The sequence below is a fragment of the Musca domestica genome, unplaced genomic scaffold (assembly GCF_030504385.1).
Source record: "Musca domestica strain aabys unplaced genomic scaffold, Musca_domestica.polishedcontigs.V.1.1 18, whole genome shotgun sequence".
Classification (NCBI taxonomy): domain Eukaryota; kingdom Metazoa; phylum Arthropoda; class Insecta; order Diptera; family Muscidae; genus Musca; species Musca domestica.
In genome coordinates this window covers 7,736,314-7,755,961 of record NW_026712238.1, presented here as the reverse complement: position 1 = coordinate 7,755,961, position 19,648 = coordinate 7,736,314, and the positions used below count along the sequence as shown (strand labels likewise).

Genomic DNA, 19,648 nt, shown 5'->3' with positions numbered 1-19,648 from the left:
CAACACAAAATTTCAGCTTCATTAGTCCACCCGACCAAACTGTTCCTAATTTAGTACAATTAAGTACGGTTCGTACACTAAGTACACATTTCTAAAATACCTTAAAATTCAAATTTCCAAAAATCCTTTGATACATCTATCCTGCACTTTATCAGTGACTCTCATTCCAATGCTCATTCCGTTTGTCCAACACACTATATTATTTTTTTTGGTTTTAGTACTTTTCGTACCCTTTTCGTACGAATTTCCAAAAACCCAGCCTTATTACACTCCTACGCACCAAGACTGACCCTCGTGTAAAAATTGCAAGATTTTAGCTCCAGCCGTTTCGTTTGGTCGTCGATTTTCGATCAGTCAGTCAGTTATTTCACTACACTTTTACATAGGTTAAATATTTGTGTTACGATGTAATAAACAAATTTCCTTAATGTTATGTGTACATACAAGTCTTGTAGAATATCCCGTGTTTATTCAAGTCAAATATATCCTTCATTATTTTTTTTTTTAATTTTTCTATTTTTACTCAGCCACACATTTCCTATTGTACAAATTAAACTTTGTATAATTCCGGTTTTTTTAATTTTATGCTTTTTCTCTCTTTCTATTTTTTTTTTTTGCAAAATTTACCATTTTGCTTGCACATTGTTTGGTTATGTTTATTTTCCTATGTTTTTTGCCACCTATATAAAGGAGTAAAACACAAAAATTGATATTTTTGTGAACAAAGCAAAAGTGAATGTCAGTGATGTAAAGAAGAGGAGTGGGGATATAGTTTAATGGGCCAATGCATTCATTGTTAAATTTTGCCATACGAAAAAGATCACAATAATGAGAGCAGAGCAGCAGCAAAAAAAAAAAAAAAAAACCTAACAGAGTTCATTTATTCGATTTTTGAAAGTAGGTTTTGTAATCGAACGAATTAAGAAGAGGAAAAAAGTAAAATAAAATAAGACAATGAAAAATAGTCAAAAAACAAAATAATGAAAATAAATAAAAACAATGAACAAATAAATGGTCTGCAATTGTTGTTGAAGGCTGTAACCCCTAATACAATTTTGTTGGGTTACTATTTTTGTTTTGGAGATTTTTAATTGGCTATTAAACACAAAGCAGATAATTACCAAAAAAAATTAAATTAAAAAGAATTAATACGAATAATATTTGTTGCGAAGTGGAATTTTTATTTTTGAAAATGTGGAAAATAAATCACTTGGTTATATATGTGAAAATATATATTTCATTAAAGTTTCTGAAATTCTCAGTTAAATATATGTAAAATGTTGTTTTATGTGCACACTTTAAATTCATTATTTTCAAAATTCTGAAAAAAACTAATGTTGGCCCACCTCCAAAAACTGACTACACATAAAAGTACCTCCCGGCTTTCGGCACTTTGTATTTTTTCAGCCTCGGTCTCTAACCGATAGAGCTAAGAGCCTAGTATGCAGACAAGCTTCTTCAGCGAATTTTTCAATTTTGATCCACCTATATCTATACCACCCAGTTTTAAGTATTTTGAAGATATAAATAAAAAAACTGAAATAAAAAAACTGCAACAAAGTCAAATCCCATAATTTTTATTTTTTTTTTAATTTTATGGAATGAAAGCAAAACATGTCGGAGATAGCATCAAATTTTAGAATAAGTTTAGATTGGTTCGAATTGGTCACCTTTGGCACAAATTATGGCCTTCAAGCCGCCAATGAAACCGTCACACGCTGTCCGAATATTGGTCTGCGGTACTTTGGCCCATTCCCGGCGAAGCGCTTGCTTGAGGTGATCGACACTTTGGTATTTTTAGTGAAAACCTTGCTTTCCCAAAAAATCCAGATACAATAGTCCAACGGATTGGTATCCCTAGATTTTGATGGTCATTGTGCGCTGGAAAGCGAGGAACCTCATTTTGTAACCATTATTGGGTGCCGCGTGGTGAGTCCTCTTGGAATGTCCAAGGTCTGCGGCCAAAATGTTTGCGTGCCCAAGGCTTTAATCACCCTCCAGAATATTTTCACGATAATTTTCTGCGTTTATTCTAATACGAGCGGAGAACGACCACCAGCTGTTATTGCGGCCCTCACAATAACCATGGCCGGCGCTTGAGTTCTGGTGGCTAACCGAAGGTGCAAATTTTCAGCTGACCCCATTGGAAAGTAAACACGATCATTTTGTTTGTTTACAAACTGCTGGACAACGAATGTTTTCTCATCGGAGCGGAGACACCCAAATTCGGCAGTTCACCATTTTCGGCCAAGCGTAGCAACTCTTTAGCTCTTTTAAGTCTATTTTCTTTCTGTTGCGGTGTAAGTTCTTGCACTTTTTGGATTTTTAATGGCTTTACCTCGAGCTCATTTTCCAATATTTGCCGACTAGAATATTGCGATATGTGAAGTGAAGCTCATAAAACGCGAAATAAACATCCGATTCCATTCATATTTGACAAATTTCAGCATTTCTATCAATACAAGATTTGTTATAAATATGGTAGAGATCGGACCACTTCTTCTGGTACCTCCCCATCAAAAGGTCAACGTTTTGAATAACCAAAACATTTATAAAATCCGAAATAAGTATCCGGTTCTCTTAACATTTCACACATCACAAAATTTTTATTAACCCAAGAACTACTGTAAAGATGGAATATATCGGTCTATTCCCTCTGGTACCTCCCCCACAGAGGATCAACATTTTGAATACGCATGAAGCCCATAAAACGCAAACGATTCCATTTGGACTTGGCGCATTCCATTATTTCTACTAACACAAGATCTGCTGAGAAGATGGGATATATAGGCTCATTCCCTCTGATACATCCCCCACTAAGGGCCAACATTTGAATGCCCATGAAGCTCATAAAACGCGAAATGAACATCCGATTCCATTCAGACTTGGCACATGTCAATATTTCCATCAACAAAAGATCTTTTATAAAGATGATAGAGATCGGACCATTTCTGTTGCTACCTCCCCCACATAGGGTTCAAGATTTTGAAAAAGAAAACGCTCAAAGAAGGCCAAATAAGCATCCAACTCTCTTCAAATTCCACACATACACACATTTTTTGCTAACACTAGATCTGTTATGAAGCTGGTATATATTTGCGAACCCCTTCTGGTACCTCATCCACAAAGGGTTACATATTTCAATTCATTTATCTGTCATAACTTGCTAAACAAGTCAGCGATTCTTTACCACTTGCTATATCTAAATTTTTCTCTCGACTTGAATTCCAGATTCATCTCATGTTTCTGAAATGAATCTGAAATTCATGATTTCGCATAAAATTTGGATATAATTGTTCGATTTTCTTGTAATTTTGCCCATATCAATATTTTTACCTTTATTTGATAAAGTATTAAAATGGAATACTTTGGTCGACTATATCTGGTACCTCACCCACATTTGAATACTCGTATTTTCTAACAATTATCACATATCTCATATACAGTGAAGGAAATAACCAATATAGCCCAATCCTGGCACGTCGCAATATTTTAATCATATTTATTTAGGTCCGATACGAAATTGACAATATTTGCCCATTTCTTCGGAACCTACATCATAGAGGATTTGAATGATCATAACGAAATATATTTAACAAGTAAGCAAAGGCTACAGTCGAGCGGGCCCGACCGTTGAATACCCTACAACACTGTAATAAACGATACAGTTTATATAGGCAAGATACTCGAAAGAATTCCACAAGATATTGTAACAAATAATAAAAGAAAACCATCAGGTTTCGTTCTCTAATTTTCGAATAATAGCAACTTAAACTAATTTGCTCATTTCCAATTAATTGGTAGATGTTGCACTTAAATGGTCTTCCTAGATCTGGAACCAATATTTCCCAAAGACCTATAATCTCTCAGAAGTGGCAAACGATTAACATTTATTATTGCTTTTTGACTGTAACGCATCTATATGAGATACACGAAATCAGACTTAACAAAATAGTCAGAAATGCGTCTTTCCTGTATTTGTGAATTCTCCAAAGAGTCACTGGAATGGACATTTTCGTATTTTGTCTACAAAATTTGGCAAACTATTTCGCACATTGAATATTTTTGGATGGCCATCCAAAACTGTTTGGCTTTTGCAATGTCCGGTATCCCCCATTCAAATGTGCGTGTGGATCGGGCGATAATTACGACCTGCTGACAATTTTGCAGTTTTTTTGGTCCATTTCAACCCCTAAATATATGGCGATCATCTCCAAAAAGAGTAGGCTTCTATTCTGACCCTCATCTGACCCCATGCAGAATTTCGTTAGGATCGGGCCATAAATGCGATCTGTATATGATATCCTGATATCCTAACTACTTAGTTTTGTTAGCTGTAGAAAAATTACCAAATGTTTAATTCAAAATGAAAATATGCCAAAAATATGACAAAATGGAAAAAATATGAGAAAATATTACAAAATCAATATTTTCATCTTTAGAGAGATATTTGTATGCGCATTTTAGACGTTTTTCCTTTCCTGCCAAGAGGCCATTCTGAATTAATGAGAACTGTCGAAATCAGTTCAGCCGTTCTAGACATATATGAGATCTTTCAAGCATATCTTCTTTGATAGACATATATATCGCACATATTTTGCTATATATTCGATTTTTTGGATCTTAACATCAATGTAAAGATCAGAAGTAACCTTGTCATGGCTTTGTGATTTCGCCAGGATTTAAAATATTCGCGGTTTAATGAAAAATTTTGAATTTTTTCAACAAAAAAGATATGGCCTATTTTACCCGCTAAATATTATCCGATGACCACCCAAATTGGTAGGCTTTTTCCCCGCCCTAAACTCTTGCTACGTGCGAAATTCCGCGTCGATTGGTCTATAATTGCGACCTGTATAGCTACTGCAAAATCCGAAATTTTTTCAGTATTTGGTCCATTTCAACCCCTAAACATTTGGCGAACATCTCCAAAAGAAATAGGGTTCTATTCTGACCCTAGCCCCACCTCCATTCTAAATTTCGTGAAGATCGGGCCATAATTGCGACCTGTAGAGTGATTACAAATTAACATGGACAGACGGACAGACGGACAGACGGACGGACGGACATACATAGCTAGATCGACTCAGCTCGGCGAGATAGGAAGATCCATATATACTTTCCTATGTGGGAAATCAATATTTCGTGGTGTTACATAATTTTTGGCCCAATCAAACTTATAATACCCCCAACACATAGTGTTGTAGGGTATAAAAATCGAATATTGGCTGAGGGTATAAATATGTCGGCAAAACCGACAAATACTTTATGACTTGCTTTTTTTTTATCAAATTCTGTATCTTTTTATTAATTCAAATCGGTTTGTATTAAATTCAAAGAAATAATTTTGAAAATTGAAAAACAATGCTGACACAGCTGTTCATAAAGACATGTTTCTCATAAATTCAGTACTAATCAGTTGTCTAGACACTGTTACCTTCTGTACGTTCAAATATCCCAACTTTTAGTTTTTGTTTTCATATCAAAATTTCAGCTTTATATTTTATTGATATCACACATTTCAAATGTTATTTGTCTGGTCAATAATTTAAGACATTTCAAATTCTCGTCTACATTGTAGGCCACATATTAGAATTTTGTGCGTACGCAATAAATTACTTTGTAGCCACATTAAAATTCTCCATTTATACACATGGAGAACGATAAACTCTTGATTTGCCTTCAAAATCAATGTTATTTGGTTTTTTGATTTACCAACAAAAAAAAAACATACTGTGACTAACAAAACTTACCCTACCTCTAAGGTGACATTTATAACAGAACAAAAATTGTCTTTTTGTTTTTGGCAAAAAGTAGCGTGTAAGTGTGTGATATGAATTTAAACGTGCAGTTTTAATTAAATTACGCGAGGAATTTTAAGTGATAAGGAAAAGAAAAACATTTTTAAAGACTCAAAAAAAAAATTAAAAAAAAAAAACAAAAAACGTCATCTAAGTAATAGCTGAAAAAGGACAAAAATTAAGCCACAAAAGAGATTAGTGTATATTTCGGAAATTTAACGTACACTTTCCATTTCAATGCGGTGGTAGTGCCATGATATGTACACACGCACACACAAACATCCTACAAATGAAAACAATGAAAACCAGCAAGCAAATAGAAATAAAATGAAGAAAACCAAAAAAATTGCATAATTTCTATTGAAAATATTTCAAGCGTTCACTTTTAACATATCTGTGTTAATACAACGCTCAAGCATGCTGCTGTTGAGTGAAAGAGTAAGCATTGGAAAATACAATGTTAGGGACGGGAAGAGAGTGTGTGGGGAATAACGTTTACCCTACAATTCAAAGTACCAAATCTTTAACATTTTTTATATTAGGTACAAGCAGTAGAAGTTTGTGTCTTAAGTCTTTTGTTTTAGAAGGAAGAAGTTATGAAGGCACTTGAAGAATTTTTATAATATTTAATTTTTCATGATTTTACAATAAAAACAAGTAAGCAAAGGCTACAGTCGAGCGGGGCCGACCGTTGAATACCCTACAACACTATAATAAACGATACTGTTTATATAGGCGAGATACTCGAAAGAATTCCACAAGATATTGTGACAAATAATAAAAGAAAACCATCAGGTTTCGTTCTCTAATTTTCGAATAATAGCAACTTAAACTAATTTGCTCATTTCCAATTTATTGGTAGATGTTGCACGTAAATGGTCTTCCTAGATCTGGAACCAATATTTCCCAAAGATCTATAATCTCTCAGAAGTGGCAAAGGATTAACATTTATTATTGGTTTTTGACTGAAACGCATCTATATGAGATACAGACATTTGACTATATTCTTCAACGAAATCAGCGTTAACGAAATAGTCAGAAGTGCGTCTTTCCTGTATTTGTGAATTCTCCAAAAAGTCACTGGAATGGACATTTTCGTATTTTGTCTACAAAAGTTGGCAAACTCCTTCACACATTGAATATTTTTGGATGGCCATCCAAAACTGCTTGGCTTTTGCAATGTCCGGTAACCCCCATTAAAATGTGCGTGAGGATCGGGAGATAATTACGACCTGCTGACAATTTTGAAGTTTTTTGGTCCATTTCAACCCCTAAATATATTGCGATCATCTCCACAAAAAGTAGGCTTCTATTCTGACCCTCATCTTATACCCATGTAAAATTTCGTAAGGATCGAGCCATAAATGCGATCTGTATATGATATCCTGATATCCTAACTACTTAGTTTTGTTAGCTGTAGAAATATTACCAAATGTTTAATTCAAAATGAAAATATGCCAAAAATATGACAAAATTGAAAAAATATGAGAAAATGTTACAAAATCAATATTTTCATCTTTAGAGAGATATTTTTATGCGATTTTTTAGACGTTTTTTGTTTCCTGCCAAGAGGCCATTCTGAATTAATGAGAACTGTCGAAATCAGTTCAGCCGTTCTCGACATATAAGAGATCTTTCAAGCAAATGTTCTTTTATAGACATATATATCGCACATATTTTGCTATATATCCGATTTGTTGGATGTTAACATCAATGTAAAGGTCAGGAGTAACCTTGTCATGGCTTCGTGATTTCGCCGGGATTTAAAATATTCGCGGTTTAATGAAAAATATTGAATTTTTTCAACACAAAATATATGGTCTATTTTACCCGCTAAATATTATCCGATGACCACCCAAATGGGTAGGCTTCTTGCCAGCCCTAAACTCTAGCTACATACGAAATTCCGCGTCGATTGGTCTATAATTGCGACCTGTATAGCTACTGCAAAATACGATATTTTTACAGTATTTGGTCCATTTCAACCCCTAAATATTATGCGATAATCTCCAAAAGAAATAGGGTTCTATTCTGACCCCAGCCCCACCTCCATTTTAAATTTCGTGAAGATCGGACCATAATTGCGACCTGTAGAGTGATTACAAATTAACATGGACAGACGGACAGACGGACGGACGGACATACATAGCTAGATCGACTCAGCTCGGCGAGATAGGAAGATCCATATATACTTTCCTATATGGGAAACCAATATTTCGAGGTGTTACATAAATTCTGGCCCAATCAAACTTATAATACCCCCAACACATAGTGTTGTAGGGTATAAAAATGAAAATATGTTCTAGACGATATTTGATGTATTGTGGGTAGCATAAATGGACGTTTGTGTCTTAAGTCTTTTGTTTTAAATGGAAGAAGTTATGCAAACACTTGAAGAATTCTTATAAGATTAAATGTTCATGATTTTACAATGAAAATATAAGTTAGAAAACATTGATTTTCTTGTGAAAATATTTTCAAGACGATCTTTGATGGTAAAAATAAATTTCACAGAGCACCAGTTTTTAAACATGGTCCATTGTGGGTACCATAAATAAACAATTGTGTCTTAAGTTTTTTTGTTTGAAAAATAAGTTATGAAGACACTTGAAGACGATTTAATTTTCATGGTTTTCCAAAGAAAATATAAGCTTAGAAATATTGATTTTTTTATGAAAACATTTTCAAGGCGATCTTTGATGGTAAAAAATAAAATTTCACAGAGCACCAGTTTTTAAACATGGTCCATTGTGGGTACCATGTCCTAAGTCTTTTGTTTTAAATAGTACATATTATGAATACACTTCGTATGCGATTAAATTTTATGATTTTACAATAATAAAATAAGTTTAGAAATATAGATTTATCTACCAAAATTTTTCCAAATCTTTTTTGGTAAAAAAAAAAAATAAATTTTACAAGACATCAGATCTTAAACATAGATATTTTGGGTACCATCCATAGAAGTTTGTGTCTTAAGTCTTTTGTATTCTAATGGAAGAATTTCTGTACACACTTGAAAATCTTTAAATTAATAAAAATGTGCATTATTTCCCATTGACATGATATTATTAAAAAAATTGATTTTTCAAAAAAAAAAAAACGATCTTTGATGTTCGAGAAAAAAATCAAACTTTGCGATAGACTTGCATGTATGCTATAGACAATGGAGCTACCTGATCATCACATCCCAGCTGATTGCGTGATGTTATTTTCTTAAATTATCCTCCGCGCTTTCAGATTGATTTATTTTTTATGTCCGCCTGTTCTTCTATTGAAATCTCGGTAAAGTTTGTTTGGAGTCTTGAAATGTCGCTCTGTCATTGATTATAACCATTAGATATTTGATAAATGGAATATATGGGTCTTAGTTTTGGAATAACCTCCATAAACCTAGCTTTCTATATCTTATTTTGTTATTTTTTTTCAGTAGGGAGAATCCCTTACAAATTTTTTAACGATCGTGCCTTCGAATGTTTTAGCCATAATTTTTATCGAAGATACATACAGAGTGTTTATATCATTTGATACAGTCAAGTTGTGTCTCATCGAAATCATGGTTTTAGACCCTAGCGATTTTTGGCTTAAATCCGTTTTAGAACATTTGGAGTCGATCGAACTAGTCTGGCCTGCTGGAGTGCCCGATAATGTTCAAAGGTAGCACTTGAATTGCAGTAATTTTTAATGTTTTTACAAAATTGATATCAAGTTTGAAGATGGGCCGTATCCATCCACTCTTATTAGGGCAAGTCTTAAAATCGAATATCCAGAGAATAAAAAAAAATGTAAAATATAAAAATCTCATATTGAGCGAAGTAATTCCCGATGTAGTTTAAACTTGGTACATAATATTATACATAATATTCAGTTATGGTTTAGGCCAAGTTCGAAAATATAGTTATATTCCTTCTACCACCTTGAATAACAGGTTTCTCAATTCCCAAGTTCTTCAAAATTTTCGCATCCCAATTTTTGTCCACAATGGTGCTGGTGTGAAAATGTAATATATCGTCCCATTACTTCTGATACCCTTCTAAACTTTAAAAATTTCCTCATATAGAACGATTTGAGTACGCAATATTGTCAAAACTTCGTTCGTGGTATAATTTTATCAAACTTAGGACAAAAGCGATTATGGAAAATGTTGGCTTATTATGGAAAATTGGCTTGGAAATCGCCACTACATACCCTACATAGAATATACACATTTTTTAATCAGAGAAAAAGTCTTAGTCGATTAAGCGATGTCTATCTCTCTCTGTTGACTACGAATTGAGATTGAAGACTAAAATTGGGCTCTATCGTTCTACGTTTTCGTGTTGCCCCTATATAACGGTACCTCCCCATATTCGGTATTTTAACACTATAAATTCAATTTTTTGACGAAATCGTTTAATATTCAATATTTGATATTTACAAAATATACCATCCACTGAAGCAGAAAAATTTTATATAGGTCCACGTTACCGTTACCCAATTGACGTTACCTATATATATATTCGATATTTTGATGATTTTAGCCATATTTGTCAAAACTAGCTTCAGCTTAAAATGGAACCTGAAGGAATATTGAAATCCGATACTTTCCTAAAAAAAATTTAAGAAATTATAAATTCAGGAATAATGAAACGTTGAGACCTATTGTCCTCCAGGATTAACTCTGTGTGATATTTCGTCAGGATCAGATTCTTGGTGATATGTCTCGGAAATCTACATTTTTACACATTTTGTAGGGAAAACTAAATATTGGGCACTCACCGATATGAATTTTATATATCTTGGTGGTTTTTGTACGTACATTTTATCAAATTTGTCCTTTGGCGACCTCCAAAATTGCCACCTAGTTTTATATGGTTTGGGAATTGGTCAGTCGCCATTATATTCTACATAATTCATTATTTTAAACGAAACGTTTATTATTGTTCTTTGCAGTACATATCTGGTTGTTTCGTTGTGTTTTTGCAATAAACTCAATTGATAATGCCGTTTAGACTGTAGGGCTTCCTTATTTGATAAATTTTCCTTATTGTCTTTTACTTTTCCATAAAAATAAAACAGTTCCCGAATTCAAAAATTTGTAGGTGTTTTTGCCTTAAACTGTGTCAAGATAATTCTCATTGGCATAATAGCTACTTTTATTTCGTGTGACTTAACTCTATTTTTCAATCATAATGTACCGCCATTGGTGACCTTTATGTAACCAAGTTTAACATATTTTAAAGGTTGGAACAAGTTCCAGTTCTTTAATATAATATATATATTTTTCGAGAATTCCAGGCTTTTTTCATAGAATTCCCAATTTTTCCCATATCAATTAATATTATTATTTCTACTGTTCTCACCTGATTGCCATACAATTCACATATTGCTTCTCCATCCCAGCTTACCGTAGTGTACCAAGCGAATCAGAAAAGGGTAAAGCATAACCAACGTCAACCCGAAAGATATTAACCTAGGTCATAGCCACTGCTCGTGAATAAAATCACACAGACACTCATATGCACATAACGTAAATAACATTATTTCACTTCTTTTAAATCAAACAACAACAGCAGCAACCCCAAAAACTGAACTCATTGCTAGTTTTGATTTTTATGTGTTGGTATTTAACATGTCTTTATGTGTGTGTGCGAGTGATCATTTTTACATTTCTTGTTTATTGGTAACACATTTGTTTTTTTTTTTTTTTTTGTATTAGCTTTGTTAGCCATTTACTGGGCTTTCGAGTAGTATTGTGTGTGTGTTTACCAAGAAAATTATTTCAACTGACTAATATAATAATGCCCATGTTATTGGTTTGGTTTTCTGTGCTCTTTTATTTTTGTTTTTGTATTGCATGCTGAAGTAGCGGCGACAACACCAATATTTGGCCAAAACATTTATATGGTTTTGTACGGGTATTTTGTTGTTGTTTGCGTTTGTGTTTTCTTAACGTCTTTTTCTCTGCCTGTTTGGTTTTTACGAATTCCATACTAGTTATAGGGTTTTTTTCTTCTTTTTCATTCATTTGTTTGCTTGGGGAGTTATGTTTACGTTGTTGTTCAACATCAAGGTCATTGATTCTGATACGTCCATCCCATGGATGGTTAGTTAGCACAATAATACGATATGATGATATTGGTAGCATGTGTTTTGATTTGGCTGGTTTATGATGTCAACAATGATATTGCATATTTCTGTTTAATTTTTTTTATATTTAGATGTTGACACATATTTTTGTGGTGTGCTATATATTAACTTGTCGAATACTTATTTAAAATTTTTTTATCTTTGCATCTTCTTGTTGACTTTTATTTGTGGATTTTTTTCTTTCAAAAAAGCATGATTTGTTATATGGTTTAAATTAATCGCATATTTTTAGGTAGGAAATAAAATAAGTTTTAAAAATGCCCAAGGGAAACCGGTAGACCTACATATTATTCACCTGTCTCATTGACCTAGTTAGCAAGTGAGATGATTGTCTAGTTTTTGGAGATTGGGGATAAGTCATATGACTATAAATATTAAACGATGAAGATGATATGTTTTGCCAATTAAAAAGAAGAGGAATTATCTTTATATAAATCAAAAATTAATAAATTGCAATTTAATATTCGTAAATTCCGAAAATATAACGGATTTGCAGACATATGCGTGTGAGATCTTAACATTCTCATTTAGAAAGGTTTCCGATTTTTAAAATGTTTTAAATTATCCTGGTCTTTGACGATCATTTATGTAATGTTGACTTATTTTTCTTTGTAATTTCAACTGCATTTATACAACAATGGAAGAATTCAAAAATTGTTCCTAACCTATAGGACTAATTCCAGTACCAGTAATAAGTTGAGAAAACGTTTTCAGCTCCTAAGTTCTACACCAATATTTTTTTCCATTTTTTTCCAAATAATTACGGGGAAAATTCAGCAGATTAGGAAAGACGAGCTAAAAATAACAGACGAGTATATCGGCGTTTTGAAGTTCTACTTCAAAAAGTTTCCTCTCAGCTATAATTTTATTCTGAATTCTTTCCGAATTTGTTCCGAGTTTCTGCTGAAATTAAAAAAAATCTGATTTCGAATTTCTTCAATTTCGGAACGAAAGTTGTATGCATGTGGTCACTTATAACGGAAAGTTTTCTAAATTGGCCACTTTCTAGAAGGAATTTAGAGAAATCGGAAACTTTTTAAAATATTAAATGAAATAGATTTTTTCAAATTTTTCCGAATAAAAATGGAAAAATCCGACAGATTAAAACAAATGAGCTAAAAATAGAAGACGAGTCTATCGGTGTTCTGAAAATTTACAACTAAAAGTTTAGTTCCACCTAGCATTTTATTCTGAATTCTTTCCGAGTTTCTGTTGAAATTTTCGATTTTGTTTCCGAAATTCTCCAATTTCGGTACAAAAGTTGTCACATTGTCACATAGCAGAAAGTTTTTCTATATTGGTCCAACTTCTCGAAGGAACAAAACCGGAAACTTTTTAAAAAATTAAATGAAATATCGGAAAAAAAAACTAAAATCAGAGCTCTCGGAAAAAATTGTGGACTTAATAAAGGGCCTACCCCTCTTCCGCGCATTTTTAAAATTTTCAGATTAATATTCCTCAGAATCTTTGTATTTCAGGCATATAGTGTCTTCGGAAATATTGCAGATAAAAATACGAGGAATATTTTCATCGGAAAATTCAACCCTTAGGCGAGTCAACAAACGGGGTTTTTTTAGCAAGTCAAGATATTCTACAACTATATTTGTCATAAAATTCTACTATAAGTCCTAGATCTTACCGTAAGGCCAGGAATACATACAGGGTGAGATAAAAAAAAACTGCAACAAAGTCAAAAGCCATATAATAAGTTTAGATTTGTTCGAATTGGTCACCTTTGCCACGAATTATGGCCTTCAAACGGCCAATAAAACCGTCACACGCTGCCCGAATGTTGCTCTGTGGTATTTTGGCCCAACCTTGCTTATCAAAATACTCCAGACACAATAGTCCAACGGATTGGTATCTGGAGATTTTGGCGGCCATTATCCTCTTGAAATGAGGCGAGGAACCTCATTTTGTAAGCATTTATGGGTGGCGCGTGCTGAGTGCGATGATGCTAAGTCCTGTTGGAATGTCCAAGGTCTGCAGCTAAAGTGTTTGCGTGCCGAAGGCTTTAATATACCCTCCAGAATATTTTCGCGATAATATTCGGCATTTATTCTAATGCCACGGTCGATTAATATAAACGGAGAGCGACCATCGGCTGTTATGGCGGCCCACACCATCACCTTGGCCGCCGCTTGAGTTCTGGTGACCAAGCGAAGGTGCACATTTTCAGCTGACCTCTTTGGCAAGTAAACGCGATCATTTCATATCATAGAGTTCGCTCTCTATCGGGATGGTATGCACAGTTACTCTCTAGGGTAGTTCAGAATTTAAATATCTCAATATATCAAGTAGACCATCATTTCAAACTCTTTCAAAATCTTCCAGACATTGCATTAACACTCTCTGCTGTCCAAATTTTTGTCCAAATATAAGCCAGTTTTAAATATGGACTTTATCTGTTTTTCTAGAATTACAAGTCATAAAAAATTAAAAAAAAAAAAAAAAACTACCAATGTTTCAAAAATAAATTATGAAGTGAAAAATTACCTTCTATGAAATCAAATGTAATTAAACATATTAAACCATTAACTTGCGTTGTTGTACGTTGTTTCATGATCGATATTTCTTAATTTCATATAAACAATTGAACCTCGACCAAACACCACCTAACAACATTATAATCTTTGTACATCATTAAACCATGAACTTAAAACATGTTTCTATTTCGATCTTTCGTTTGCCTTAACGAAGACATAACATCTAACCTTTAATTAACGTCATCAATTTCTTAATGGCTGTCGTTTCGTTTATTATTAGTTACGGTTTCTCTCTCTCTCTCTCCTTCTCTTTCCAACTCTAACCAATTTGCCATGCCATACATTATTTGTTCGCATTTAATTATTCATTTCAAATTCATGCATAATTATACATACACGCAGACAAGAGAAACGAAATGAAAAAAAAAAAAAATGAATTCATTTCAGTTTCTCTGGCTGGTTAAACTTGACCTGATTTCGATTGAAATTCTTGATAAAATTTTTTTATGGCTTTAGCGAAACGTTTTAGTTTTAGTTAATTCAAGAGATTTGTTTTAAGCTAATAATTTTTGCTGCTGCTGCTGCATTTCATACATTCGGGTTAATGCCGAAGAATGTGACTTTGATCTACATTATTGTAATGAAACATAAAATAAATAAAAACTGAAATATTTATTTAGCAAAAGGTGGGTGCGGCTTCTGGTTGTCCCTGGATTAATGGTGGACAGGTGTTTAGTCTGGGCTTTTAAAAGCAACTTTGTGGTTGACAAGTCCTTGAGGTGATAGAGTAGACATATGAAATGCGTATGAAATTAAAATCAAACCGTTGGACGGTTACATTTAAATATGAGACCATTAGACATGATTAAAGAAACATTAATCCAAACAAGAAATTTTTCGGGAAGAAATTAAACAAATTTGACAAATTTTCTAGAAATTAGCCAATCTGAGATATTTTGAAAATTATTAAAAATTACTCTTAAGGAATTGATAGACAAGCCTTTTTTGAATAGTAATGCTATATGGGGTTTCATTAAGATAATATGTATCTTTAAAAGGGACTGTATACCATAAGTATATAATTATCTCTTATCAGATTATTAAATTTTTCGAAAATATATTTTTTACTATATAAAATATATGACTTTTATGGCACATACTACATATACAAATTTCTTTTGTTCAGAGACTTACAATGAAATTTTATGTTGCCTTTTGTCATCCACTCGAAAAAAAAGACTGGGAAAAAATTATCAGAAATTTTGAAATATTTTTCCCTGTTTTATTTTTTTGGCAACATTGATGTACATATATTCTTGATATATCATAAAAATGGAGACTTCTTTTCGTTGATGAATTTGATGAAAAATTATTTTGCCTTTGCCATTATCCTTCATAAATGAAGCTTTATAGGAGTATTTTGCCTAAACTCACTTAAGGTAAAGATTTAATACTAAAATGTCCTGGCTTTTAGGTAAGATTTAGACTTTTGATGTCTTCCGGGACTTACAGTAGAATTTCACAGCAAATAAATTTGGAGAATTTAAATCTCAATTGGATCTATAGTATACTCCAGGATAATCAAGATAGTTTAAAAAAATATATAAAAACTTGCATACACTATCTGAGCTATAAGGGATATGTAGGGTGGAGGCTTATTTTTAGAGATGCTTTCTTTTAAACATTTTTCCAAGAATTTTTTGTAATTTTTAGGATATTTTTTAAAGTTGAATTTTTACATTTTACAACAATATGTGTTGGGGGTATTATTTCATTGGGCCAAAAATTATGTAACACCTCGAAATATTGGTTTCCCACATAGGAAAGTACATATGGATCTTCCTATCTCTCCGAGCTGAGTCGATCTGGCTATGTATGTCCGTCCGTCTGTCGGCCTGCCATGTTAATTTGTAATTATGCTACAGGTCGCAAATATGGCCCGATTCTCTCGAAATTGAAAATGGAGGTGGGGTTAGGGTCAGAATATTACCCTATTTTTTTCACGAAAAAAAATTTGGGTTTGTACAATTATAGACCAATTGGCACGGAATTTTGCATGGAGCTAGAGTTTATGACTGGTCAGAAACGTACCAATTTGGATAGTCATCGGGCCATATTTAGCATGTAAAATAGGCCCCAAATTTTATGTAAAAAATACGAAAATTTCCACTAAACCTGGCGAAATCACAAATACGCGAAAATGTCACTTCTGACCTTTACATTGATGCTCATATCCAATATCTCGCATCTATAGCAAAATATATACAATCTCATATATTAAAGAAGGTGATGTTAGTTAGACCGCTGATACGTCAAGAACCGGTGGACTGATTTTCACAATTCTAATAAATTCGGAATGGTCTTTTGCCAGAAAAGGATAAAATTTAAGAAAATCGCGTAAGCATATGCGAATAAAAAAGTGTATATTTTTTGTTAAATTTTTTTCAATTTTTGTCACATTTTTTTATCGCATTCTATTTTTTTAATTTGACTTGCAATTTTGAATTGTACATTTTTTTAAATTTTTAAACACTATGTTTTGAGGGTAGTACATACAGGTGGCAAATTGAAAATTAACATTTATGGGTTCAAATGGACCAAAAAATTAAATTTTCCTGATTTTTAAAAACCAATCGACACGAAATTTGGCATGACAAGAGGGCTAAGGACAGGGAAGAAGTCTAGCATTTTGGATGACCATTGGATTATATTTAGCTATAAAATGGAGAACTTTCATGTGAAATTATTTTGAATACCTAACAACACGACAGAGAACGTAATTATTGTGGCAATGCCCCCAGTCAAAAAGCTAAGGGTAGGGCTCTATGACATCATATCAAAAACGAAATCTTCCAAAATGATTTTGGACATAAGGGGCCTTTCAACATATTGTAGTGTTGTAGGGTATCACATGGTCGGCCTTTGCTTACTTGCTTATTTATGAAACTAGATCTTGGATTTGGAATCATTTAAAGACTTTAATTGTAGATAATTTATGAATTGCGTAAATCTTGGATTTGATAGAATTTTTAATCCCGGATCTCTGGAATTTTAATGTTGTATTTTTTAAGAATTTTTACGACGGATTGTTAAAAGATTTTTTTAAAGACTCAATCGTGGAGTTTTAGGAAATGAAAAGTTTTAATAGTTCTTTTCAGGATTTCGAAAGATTATTTCAGAAATACTTGTCGTATTTGTTTTGAAAAAATGTTTGTTTTTGAAAAAAAGAAAAAACAAAATAATCTTTGATTCAGATTCCAATTTGTATCTGTGCGAGCGGAGGTATAATCTAAAATTTTGGAAGAAGGTTTTATGGAGGAGCTACTTGTGCAAATTTTTAAATATTTTTCGTGGATTTTGTGTGAAGAATATACTCTGCTATTAGTTTGGGATTTATACAACCATTGTGTTTTCTTTTCCTGAAGAATTTTTGGAAAGGAATGTCTGGTTTTTACAGAATCGTGCCTAAAGGACCACCTTGACTATGAATGTATCGTCAGTCATATTTGGTGTAAGAAATGGCTTACTCAGGCCCTTCTTTTGGAAAGTCGAAGGTATTGCGATTACGAATGTTATAATTAGACACCAGAAACCATCCGAGTTCGACTCAAGGTGAAAACTTTTTTTTTTATAGAAAAGCTGGTTTTTGTAGCGATGGTTTTTTTCCACCACAATGACATTGCTTTTAATGCATAGTGGAAAGACGGGTTAATGTCATTGAACGTTGAGACGCAAACTTCTAGTTAGCTGCATACCGAACTCCGTGGTTCAAATCCCAGCCAGATACAGCTGCATTTTTTATTTGGCTTATTTTTTTCAAAGAATTATATCTTGGACGGAAAGAAGTCCAATTCTGAAACTATATGGCTATTGTTATCTCTAAAACTTGTAACCATACTATTCCCTTTATTACGATCGGCTATATAACATTAAATATACAATTGCTTGGCTTAAAAAATTCTCAATGCTTTATTAGTAACGGTAAAGAAAAATTCTAATGAAACTTTGGATTTTTTTTATTAATGCAAGAGAGTGTGGAAATGGGGCTTTTATTAGATTTTTTAAACAATTAAAAACCGAGTTTATAATTTATCCACTCTTCAATATAATTTGAATATTTTTCTAGGCCACATCGGGCGATGATTTAGATCGTAACAAAAGAAAAATTGCCGGTGCTACATTTGAGGCCAAAAATGCTGTCTTAGGTTATGTCTTTGGCGTAAGTATTAGCTGAAATATTCGAATGTAGTTCTGAATGTCTTTCATTAATCCTTTTTCCTTTTTTGTTTGTTTTTCTTTCTTCCAACTCCTTTAACTTCCCCTCCTCCCCCTTCCCCATCCAACTCCGTTCTCTTGGGATTAATAGAAAATCGATGGTTTCTTGGACACCAACATTCGCATCCTTGACCAATTGGACCGTGCCAACATTGAGAAGAACAAGCAATGGGATATTCCAAAGCCAGTGCCCATCAATGATGTCCAATCCTTGATCACAGCCGTTGTGTCACCCAAAATTCGTGTTGTTGGCAATATTGCCAATGACTTGACCACCGGTGTTTTGACCACAATCACAGCCTTCAGTGGCAGTTCCTCGGGCGGTAACTCCAACAATCCCAATGCTGGTCTGGGCAATATTGTGTCGAAATTCTTGGGCTTCTCTGGACCTATCTTGCAAGGATCATCAGGTGGCGGTGCTGGTGGTTCAACTACTCCAGCACCTGATTCAGATGAGGCTGGTTATTAGATAACCAACATAACATCATGAAGACCTTTCCTGTAATGCCAAACACAAGAAGGTTTTGAACGCATCCAACACAGAAACACACACCCATATCTAAATACAAATCTAAACATGCGTACATACATAAGTGTTCATATAGAAATTATGGAAATAATTAACACAAAATTTGTTATTGTACAATTGGATTGTTACATTTTTAATAGTTTTAATTTAGTTTTGATTTGTAACCATTGTTCGATTTTAAGAGAACAACAATTCGAACACCGATATCACTCATAAAATTAGCAAATTGTTCTATATTTTCTTCCATCTACCATAATTATTAGTTGTATCACAAACAAATCCTATTACGATTTATATACATGTGTATAATATTTCAATAACCTATCTACGCACCGTACACACACCCATTGTCACAGAGACACACATTATTTTGTAAATATTTAATATAGCAATTTTCCGATTCTTTCCCTCTTTTTGTACTACTGTTT

The 19,648-nt window shown here is 33.2% G+C and overlaps 1 protein-coding gene across 3 annotated transcripts in view; it reads left to right on the top strand.

The window, feature by feature from the left end:
• Nucleotides 1-19,648, top strand: part of LOC101900727 (uncharacterized) — a 211,836-nt gene extending 192,188 nt beyond the window's left edge. For all 3 annotated transcript variants that reach the window (XM_059120898.1, XM_059120899.1, XM_005183289.4), the window contains 2 exons: nucleotides 18,543-18,635; nucleotides 18,783-19,648. In XM_059120898.1, the coding sequence (XP_058976881.1) occupies nucleotides 18,543-18,635; nucleotides 18,783-19,160 (471 nt within the window). In that variant the 3' untranslated portion in view covers nucleotides 19,161-19,648. The remainder of the gene's footprint in view (nucleotides 1-18,542; nucleotides 18,636-18,782) is intronic.